This window comes from Lates calcarifer, unplaced genomic scaffold, assembly GCF_001640805.2.
Source record: "Lates calcarifer isolate ASB-BC8 unplaced genomic scaffold, TLL_Latcal_v3 _unitig_1165_quiver_1289, whole genome shotgun sequence".
Taxonomy (NCBI): domain Eukaryota; kingdom Metazoa; phylum Chordata; class Actinopteri; family Centropomidae; genus Lates; species Lates calcarifer.
Genome location: NW_026115333.1, coordinates 15,241 through 25,588, shown reverse-complemented (window position 1 = coordinate 25,588; position 10,348 = coordinate 15,241). Strand labels below are relative to the sequence as shown.

Below are 10,348 nucleotides of genomic sequence, written 5' to 3'. Positions count from 1 at the left end.
AACAATTACTCGGAGCTGAGATAGTTAATCTGTTCGTGTTAAATCGCTGCGGTTTTAAGTTAGAAAAATAAAGTGGCAAAACGATATCTCTTAAGTTACTGTGTGTGAGTGGATTTTAATTAATGGGAGTCTGTTTCCTGCTTGTAGGGTTAGCTACCAAATCAGTTTAAATATCATGTCTGCCGGTATGAAGAGATGGCTTCATTGGGTGACCACTAATTTTGATGCCACTGTGTGAGTGGATGTTCACACAGTGATACAGGCCAAGGAGCGGGTGAAGCTGTTGAAGTTAGGGGTGATGTGGAGGGTAGATGTTACCCGGCCAAGGTTGGGGCATTGTGTGTTATTCAAGGTAAGTTGTATTGTGATATCAGAATTTCTTAAAGCAACTTACTGGTGACCATTTTTCCTTTAGCCCATACTGCTGTAGATGGGTTATATGTGCATATACATGTATATACTTGAGGCTCAGGCAACTTAGAACTATTAGGGTGAATGTGAAAGCTGCAAGCAGCAGCAGAACATTGAAGAACACCTGCCGTCAAGCTAAACTGCTTCTGACACTACAGAGTACTGGTGGGGAAAAGAGTAAGTGAGTTTACTGATCCACTTACTCATAATTGCATTGTTTTACAGACATACTATTGATATTGATCTATGTTGTAGGACCAAAGACCCATGTATGTCTGACTTTCTATTTAAGGCATGGACAGTAAACAATCACCACCTGTATGTTGCAGATGCCATCCACCACTGAGATGTTGGGGGAAAGGCAGTAGTCCTGAAGGAGCTACAGTATTTGAAACTGGCCACATCCCCACATCTGCTCTGGTGGTACTTAAACACAACCTCCAAATGGAATATGAACAGCCAACAGGGAGATTTTCCCTAACCTGCCCTGTGTACAAAGGTGTGCATCACACTGGGCAACGTGGTCATATTTGGAACAATGCAGTGAAATAGAATAATGTCTTCAGTGAATGGAGTTACAATTTTCTGCATTGTGTAAGTAAAACCCATATCAACTGAGTTAATGGCACTCTGAGTGGTCCAACCATGTTTGCAGTGCTACAAAATTAAGTGGAGAGCTACAACAAAAAGTGCAAAGACAGGTGTGCCACAATGGGAACATCTTCCCAGGTAGCTCTTCCTGTTGCTGTATGTTCTCTCTTGATGAAGAGATTGCATGAACTGAAGCACAGTGTAGAGCTGAATGATTATACAACAATTTGATTTCAGTGATTAAGTGCTTCGAGAAACTAGTCCTGCATTACATGACAACTAGCCTCCCTCCCACCTTCAACCCACATCAGTTTGCTTATAGACCCAGTGAAGATGCTATTGCAACTCACACTGCACTGAACCAGCTTGAACACAGAGAGAGCTACGTGAGGATGCTCTATGTTAACTGTAGCTCCGCATTCAGTACAATCATCCTGGACATTCTTGTCAGCAAACTACAAGATTTAGGCCTCTCCATCCGCTCCTGCACATCAAAGACTTCCTGTCAAAACTGGCCCCCACCTCTCCTCCTCCATCACATAAACCACAGGTGCACCCCAAGGTTGTGTGCTGTGCTGATGACACAGTCATCGTCCGGCTCATCACAGGGGGAGATGAGTCAGTGTACACTGATGAGATTCAGAGACTGTCAGAGTGGTTCTCAGTGGATAACCTTACACTGAACACCACAAAGACAAAGGAGTTAATACTGGACTTCAGGAGGAAACACAACAACATGCTACTCACCCTGGCTATCGCCTCTTTGAACTGTTGCCCTCTGGCAGGCATTTCAGGTTGACTTAAGACACACACCTTCAGAATCAGGGAGTTTCCCCAACCAATTTGTACAGTAAACAAGAAAAAACACACCCACCCATGCTGCTATGTACCTACACTTTAACTAGTGATGTGCTATTGTTTTATTACTTTATTCATTCTATTAATTATTCAAAGTTTATCATCTGGCTGCTCATATTCTGTGTCTCAGGTTTTAGTCAGTGTACTGTGTTTTTATGTTTGCACCACAGGGTGGATATTCTAATTTTGTTGTATGCACCTACAATGACAATAAAAGCAATACTGATTCTGAATCCCTAAACACAATTCAGTTAATTTTGCACATGGAGATTTAATTTGCAGCTTTCTGTACTGAACTGTGCTTTAAACAATAGCTCTAAACCTAAATAGGGCTGAAACACACAATGTCAACTAAAACTAAAGTCTAAAGGACAGACTGAACTGTCACTGTTTATCCACCTGAATAATGACTGGAATAACTTACTTTAAATTCCTGCTAAAGATACAGTGTGGAAAGTCTGTTCTGTCACTTCTCAACAAATGTTTTATCAACATTCCTCAATTTTCTCTTCACAAAATGTAGATCAGTTTTATTTCATTCCAAATGTTTCTCTATATAGGTGATTGTAGATTGTACTCCTGTTGACAAAGTTTTTTGTCAACAGGAGTTTTTTGTTTTTCATTTTTGTATGTTCAGCTGACTGACTCTATTGTTATACTATAACAATTTAACTTGCCATAACCAAATGAAAATATTTCCAACAATTAGAATAAAAGTTTTCAAAAAATCTGAGTACTTTCCAAAGAATTTACACATTTAATTAATTTCTAGGACATTATATGAAAGTATGGGACCCAGAGAAAGTTTAATCCCATCTGTATTCATGTATTCATATCACTGTATCTGAAACTGTAACAATATAAATATAGAACATAACACAAAGGTGTATTTTAATATGACAGATACATTTTATTATTTAAGATGATTTAAGGACAAACATTTGACATTTGATGAAAAATCATCTGTTGACTCTCCTGTGGTGAACTCATTATAATGAGTCAGTAACAGAAGCTAAGTGTCTGAATTAGAAAAGTATGTTGTGTTCTTGTCCTGGCTGTGTCCTGTGGATACTGTTGTGAACTGCTGAGGCTCAGCTGATGAACTGGTTTGTTTGTTGGAAACCTCCCTGTAGTCAGCCTGTCCTGATGCTGAACAGCAGAGATCACACGCTGCTGGTTGTGAGGCAGCAGGTGTTGCCACAGGCCAGTGATGGTACTGACCTGACCTGACACCTGAAGGTTTGATATTGCAGCACCACCGTGTGTCGCTCCGAGGTCTCACTAAGAAAATAATATAGAGTAAAACTGGAGTTACTGTTTTTAGAACAACAATTCAAAATTAGTTTCAGGTAAAATTAAAACCAATAGAAGCTAGAATCAATGAATGTATTCACCACTCCTAAACTACTGAATAATAAAATACAGAGAATGAGAATTCATCACAGTACCATTATTTGAACATCATGTCAGTCAAACAAATATGTCCGTACCTTTGCAAAATGAAATCCACACACAGCTCTGTGTTCCTCCAAACAGAGACATCTGCTCTCTGTGCTGGAGCCGACTCTTCTAAATCTGCAAGACAAATCCAGCTGCAACACCAAATTCATATACACCAGCCACAAAGTGTTTGCTATAACTGGACTTGAAGGGAACAGTTTTACCTTGTGATAGAGATCATTTCTTCTGTCTTGGAGCTGGACTGTTCTCAGCTTCAGAGAGACTAATTCCTGTGGAAGGAAACCTCCTAAACCTGACCACCTGCTCCTCATCACTTACAGCCTTATACGTGGAGGCCTGACAATTACCAGCAGCTCAGGGAAACAGTCACATTTCATTTCTGCTGGTCATCAAGTTACTCACAGAATTTGAATCAAATAGCATCAGTGTCATTTTAATTGGTGAGACGGTGAGTCAGTGCCAACTGCTAATGACAAACTAACTCAGCACTTTGAGGTAGCAGATGAAAAGGTGCTGAGGAGGGTCTAACCCTCCCTAACCCTAACCCTCTGGAAATGTTCCATCCAAATATCTACTTCCTGTTGTTCACACACTGGTGTAACAAACTAACAGTGTTGTATAGATCCTGGAAATTAATCACTTCAAACACTCAAGAAATCAATCAGATATATAATATATGATAATAATGACACTGGGTTAACTGCATTAATACTAATTATAAAAGTATTTGAATGGAACATTGCCAAAAGACCCTCTTAAAGCTTTTTCCATCTTTTACACTTTATTTATATCATATAAAGTATATAGATAAAGATAGAGGACTTATCATTACTAATAGATATCCTTAACTTTTTATGTGTTTTAGGTGAATTACAAGGGATGTAAAAATGTTTTTTTTTTTTTTTTTTTTTTTTTTTTGAAGGAAACTAAGAATAAAATGAAACAATAATTAAGAGCAACAGGAGTAAGAGAAGAAAAAGCTTTAAGAGGGTCAACCCACCCTAACCCTAACCCTCAGGAAATGTTCCATATAATATAATAAACCAATAACAATATAAAACTGCTTTATCAATTCTTACAATTTGTTTAAATTTCTCATCAGTTTGTGAACTGACATGTAAACAGATAGACATTATAAATTATGATTATGGAAGTATATTTTGTCTTGTGTTCTTGAATCATTATGGAAACTAAAACACAGCTTTAGAAATGGATTTGAATGGAACATTTCCTGAAGACCCTCTTAAAGCTTTTCCTTCTTTTACAATTCTTAAAACAGTTTTTAACTCTAAAGAGAAAGTGTGGAGGGAAAAATAAAGTTGGTAATCTTCCACACTTTCTGACTTCTACTATATCTACATCCTAACTTAAACACTAAACTTATCAATACTTATCTATATGTAAATATCTATATGTTGATAATATTCTTCTGTATAGTGGATCCTTCTCAAAACAAAGTTTTCATGTTACAAAAGGAAAGAGCTTTAAGAGGGTCTAATCCTCCCTAACCCTAAACCCACTGGAAATGTTCCATCCAAATATCTACTTCCTGTTGTTCACACACTGGTGTAACAAACTAACAGTGTTGTATAGATCCTGGAAATTAATCACTTCAAACACTTAGATGTGTGAAATCAATCAGATATATAATATATGATAATAATGACACTGGGTTAACTGCATTAATACTAATTATAAAAGTATTTGAATGGAACATTGCCAAAAGACCCTCTTAAAGCTTTTTCCATCTTTTACACTTTATTTATATCATATAAAGTATATAGATAAAGATAGAGGACTTATCATTACTAATAGATATCCTTAACTTTTTATGTGTTTTAGATGAATTACAAGGGATGTAAAAATGTTTTTTTTTTTTTTTTTTTTTTTTTTGAAGGAAACTTAGAATAAAATGAAACAATAATTAAGAGCAACAGGAGTAAGAGAAGAAAAAGCTTTAAGAGGGTCAACCCACCCTAACCCTAACCCTCAGGAAATGTTCCATATAATATAATAAACCAATAACAATATAAAACTGCTTTATCAATTCTTACAATTTGTTTAAATTTCTCATCAGTTTGTGAACTGACATGTAAACAGATAGACATTATAAATTATGATTATGGAAGTATATTTTGTCTTGTGTTCTTGAATCATTATGGAAACTAAAACACAGCTTTAGAAATGGATTTGAATGGAACATTTCCTGAAGACCCTCTTAAAGCTTTTCCTTCTTTTACAATTCTTAAAACAGTTTTTAACTCTAAAGAGAAAGTGTGGAGGAAAAATAAAGTTGGTAATCTTCCACACTTTCTGACTTATACTATATCTACATCCTAACTTAAACACTAAACTTATCAATACTTATCTATATGTAAATATCTATATGTTGATAATATTCTTCTGTATAGTGGATCCTTCTCAAAACAAAGTTTTCATGTTACAAAAGGAAAGAGCTTTAAGAGGGTCTAATCCTCCCTAACCCTAAACCCACTGGAAATGTTCCATCCAAATATCTACTTCCTGTTGTTCACACACTGGTGTAACAAACTAACAGTGTTGTATAGATCCTGGAAATTAATCACTTCAAACACTTAGGTGTGTGAAATCAATCAGATATATAATATATGATAATAATGACACTGGGTTAACTGCATTAATACTAATTATAAAAGTATTTGAATGGAACATTGCCAAAAGACCCTCTTAAAGCTTTTTCCATCTTTTACACTTTATTTATATCATATAAAGTATATAGATAAAGATAGAGGACTTATCATTACTAATACATATCCTTAACTTTTTATGTGTTTTAGATGAATTACAAGGGATGTAAAAATGTTTTTGTTTTTTGTTTTTTTTTTTTTTGAAGGAAACTTAGAATAAAATGAAACAATAATTAAGAGCAACAGGAGTAAGAGAAGAAAAAGCTTTAAGAGGGTCAACCCACCCTAACCCTAACCCTCAGGAAATGTTCCATATAATATAATAAACCAATAACAATATAAAACTGCTTTATCAATTCTTACAATTTGTTTAAATTTCTCATCAGTTTGTGAACTGACATGTAAACAGATAGACATTATAAATTATGATTATGGAAGTATATTTTGTCTTGTGTTCTTGAATCATTATGGAAACTAAAACACAGCTTTAGAAATGGATTTGAATGGAACATTTCCTGAAGACCCTCTTAAAGCTTTTCCTTCTTTTACAATTCTTAAAACAGTTTTTAACTCTAAAGAGAAAGTGTGGAGGGAAAAATAAAGTTGGTAATCTTCCACACTTTCTGACTTCTACTATATCTACATCCTAACTTAAACACTAAACTTATCAATACTTATCTATATGTAAATATCTATATGTTGATAATATTCTTCTGTATAGTGGATCCTTCTCAAAACAAAGTTTTCATGTTACAAAAGGAAAGAGCTTTAAGAGGGTCTAATCCTCCCTAACCCTAAACCCTCTGGAAATGTTCCATCCAAATATCTACTTCCTGTTGTTCACACACTGGTGTAACAAACTAACAGTGTTGTATAGATCCTGGAAATTAATCACTTCAAACACTCAAGAAATCAATCAGATATATAATATATGATAATAATGACACTGGGTTAACTGCATTAATACTAATTATAAAAGTATTTGAATGGAACATTGCCAAAAGACCCTCTTAAAGCTTTTTCCATCTTTTACACTTTATTTATATCATATAAAGTATATAGATAAAGATAGAGGACTTATCATTACTAATACATATCCTTAACTTTTTATGTGTTTTAGATGAATTACAAGGGATGTAAAAATGTTTTTGTTTTTTTTTGAAGGAAACTTAGAATAAAATCAAACAATAATTAAGAGCAATAGGAGTAAGAGAAGAAAAAGCTTTAAGAGGGTCAACCCACCCTAACCCTAACCCTCAGGAAATGTTCCATATAATATAATAAACCAATAATAACAATATAAAACTGCTTTATCAATTCTTACAATTTGTTTAAATTTCTCATCAGTTTGTGAACTGACATGTAAACAGATAGACATTATAAATTATGATTATGGAAGTATATTTTGTCTTGTGTTCTTGAATCATTATGGAAACTAAAACACAGCTTTAGAAATGGATTTGAATGGAACATTTCCTGAAGACCCTCTTAAAGCTTTTCCTTCTTTACAATTCTTAAAACAGTTTTTAACTCTAAAGAGAAAGTGTGGAGGAAAAATAAAGTTGGTAATCTTCCACACTTTCTGACTTATACTATATCTACATCCTAACTTAAACACTAAACTTATCAAAACTTACACACCTATGTCTTAACTTATCACAACTATATCTTAAACTTATCACTACTTACGTATATATACAACTAATAATTACTTATGTTCTAAAGATTTTTTTTTTGCTTTTTTTCAAAAGGATTAAAAAACAGTGGAATACAAAGACTAAAAAATGTGTGTGTGGCGGTGGAATTGCCACTAAGTATACTTTACCTGATGGCCCCTTACCTAAGAGGGAGCTCACAGCTCCGGCCTGTACGGCGAATCAGTGAGCCCAAAAGAAGGTTTGAGCATCACAGCCAGCCGGAAGATGAACACTAATCTCGCAGTGGAGTTCATGACTGCTTGTATTCGCTCATTCCTCCGTCTCCTCCTCATCCCCTCCTCATCCTGTTAGGAAGAAACAAGTCAACTCAGTTCAGTAGGAAAAAGACGACGACAACTAACACCATTCATGTGACTTATTGAGCACTGTGCTCTTAAAATACCTGATGGTATTCTTAAGATGGAAATTTCTGTATTATGAAAAATGAGTACAGGGCACCACAGAAGCCAGTTCTCTGTGTGTGTACATTTCAGCAGAGTTTTTAGATTGGATTACTCACCTCCTCCTCTGCATCCTCCTGCTCTCTACGTTGTTGGCCAGAGGTGGACGGCTGGGGGCTGGGGCTCCTCTCTGGCCGGACAACGTTCAGCTGTTTGAGGAAAGGAAGGAGGGAACAAGTCAAATGAGAAAAATGAGACGAGAAAAAATCCATCCACATTAACCTTTTACTGTTTAATGCCATGCTCTCACAATGTCTAACAGGATTCTTCAGTTAGTCATTTTTTAAGATGCATTTTTAAGATTTACTGTAGGAAACCTCCTCAGAAGGCAGCTGCCTGTGTGTGTACATTTAATCAGAGTGTGTCCAGTGGACTACTCACCTCCTGCTGTGAACCAGAGGTGGACGGCTGGGGGCTGGGGCTCCTCTCTGGCCAAGCAAAGTTCTGCTGTTTGAGGAAAGGAAGGAAGGAACAAGTCAAACGACAAAAGGTCATTTTGGAGGTCATTCTGCCAACAGAAAGACCAAGACTATTCACAAGTCAAATCATATTTTCTTGATGAAAAAAGTCCATCCACATTAGTCTTTTACTATTTAATGCTATGTTCTCACAATGTCTAACAGGATTCTTTAGTTAGTAATTTTTTAAGATGTATTTCTAAGACTTAGTGTAGGAAACCTCCACAGAAGTCAGTTGCCTGTGTGTGTACATTTAATCAGAGTGTGTCCGGTGGACTACTCACCTCCTGCTGTGAACCAGAGGTGGATGGCAGAGGGCTGAGGCTCCTCTCTGGCTCGACAGGGAACACCTGTGAACCAGAGGTGGATGGCAGGGGGCTGGAGCTCCTCTCTGGCTCGACAGGGAACCACTGTGAACCAGAGGTGGAGGGCTGGGGGCTGGAGCTCCTCTCCTGCTGAGCAGCGCTGCTGCGGGAAGTCTTTGACAGAGGCTCCTGAAAGCATCCAGGGTCGCTCTCCTTCTCCTCCCTCTTCCTCTTGTTCTTTTTCTGTTAAAGAGAGGTAAAACAGGAAGGAATAAAATCAAACTTGTTCAACTGAACTTCTTTCAGACTAATGCTGTAAACTGTGTTTGGTGTTGAAGTGAACAGATCATCGAGGTAGAATAGTTAAAAGAGAATAAACTAAAATCATAAAAAAACGTTCACAGTACTCCAGAAGTTATTTTTGTGGTGGACAGACTGCCTCAGTTACATTTCCCAGAATCACAGAAAAAAAATACACAAACATCAAGCTCTGCTTTTCCACTTCATGTTATTTTCATTTAAAAAAAAACAAATGTTTAATGTTGCTGCTGGATAAAACTGTTCATTGTTTTCAAACTTTGCAGAGGAATTTCCTTTCTATCACTTATTTGATTTTTTTCCAATTAAAACAAGGTGTGATATTACATTAAAATGACAAGGGCTGATGAGTCGATTCAGATCCCAAGTGTTAATCATATTATTTTAAGTTCTGAAGATGTAAACCTACGTAAAATACATGATTGTGCAGTTTATACATGATAGTGTTTATTTATTTAAACATAGTTTAAATAAATAAACACTATCGGTTTGATTCATCCAGGTACTTATTTTACAAGGTTGTTTTGGTTTAAAAAAATTATGGTCACTAAAAAATTACGGTCACTGCAATTTTAGCAACTTGTATTAAATGTGTGAATTCAAGCTTTCCACCTTCAAAAATGCCTCAAAAGACTTCCACATTATTTTAAATTAATACGTTCGTCTTATATGTATAAAATTAAATATCAACAAGTAGTTTATTTTTAAATTCATGAGTTGGAACTTTTAATTCTCAGGCTAATATTCTAACTAGCAAGCTAATTAAGCTAGCTGACAAGTTAGTTTAGCTACCTGACAAGCTAATCGTCCAAAAAAAAAGAAAAAAAAACAGATGGGGCAACTATTTAAAACAAAACAAAACAAAACAAAAAAAGACATTAAAATGATTTAAAAAGATTATTATTTTTACCTTTCCCATGGTGAGGCGTTGGTGGGGTCAGTCCTCTCGGGTTCTTAGTCTTTTTCTTGGTGGTTGTTGTAGATCCTCGCTTGCAAAGTCACTTTCCAAAAAGTTCAGTTCGCTCTGTGCCAGTATCTCTCTGAGTACAGGAGTGAAATGATGACGATGATTAGATGGTTGGATTTATATATGCGATCCATAGCAACCACAGAATCCTGACT

At 35.8% G+C, this 10,348-nt stretch overlaps 1 protein-coding gene across 3 annotated transcripts; it reads right to left on the bottom strand.

Moving 5' to 3' along the window:
* Positions 1 to 7,132: 7,132 nt before the first annotated feature.
* On the bottom strand, positions 7,133 to 10,348 carry LOC108886932 (uncharacterized). 3 transcript variants are annotated; one of them, XM_018682058.2, is made up of 5 exons: positions 10,137 to 10,348; positions 8,888 to 9,151; positions 8,527 to 8,589; positions 8,205 to 8,294; positions 7,133 to 7,989 (listed from the first exon to the last, which is right to left on the bottom strand). In XM_018682058.2, the coding sequence occupies exons 1-5, from the start codon at positions 10,143 to 10,145 to the stop codon at positions 7,840 to 7,842; spliced, it is 576 nt and encodes a 191-aa protein (XP_018537574.1). In that variant the 5' UTR covers positions 10,146 to 10,348; the 3' UTR covers positions 7,133 to 7,839. The 3 variants fall into 3 exon arrangements, with proteins under 3 accessions (XP_018537574.1, XP_018537572.1, XP_018537575.1); XM_018682056.2 differs by having other exon boundaries at positions 8,527 to 8,592; positions 10,137 to 10,346; XM_018682059.2 differs by lacking the exon at positions 8,527 to 8,589 and having other exon boundaries at positions 10,137 to 10,346.

What these genes read in the sequence shown, in the direction of transcription:
- LOC108886932 (XM_018682056.2), bottom strand. An exon ending in CCTCTGGTTCACAGCAGGAG is followed by an intron (nt 8,593 to 8,887) that starts GTGAGTAGTCCA and finishes TTCCTCAAACAG; the next exon opens with CAGAACTTTGCTTGGCCAGA. An exon ending in CCTCTGGTTCACAGCAGGAG is followed by an intron (nt 8,295 to 8,526) that starts GTGAGTAGTCCA and finishes TTCCTCAAACAG; the next exon opens with CTGAACGTTGTCCGGCCAGA.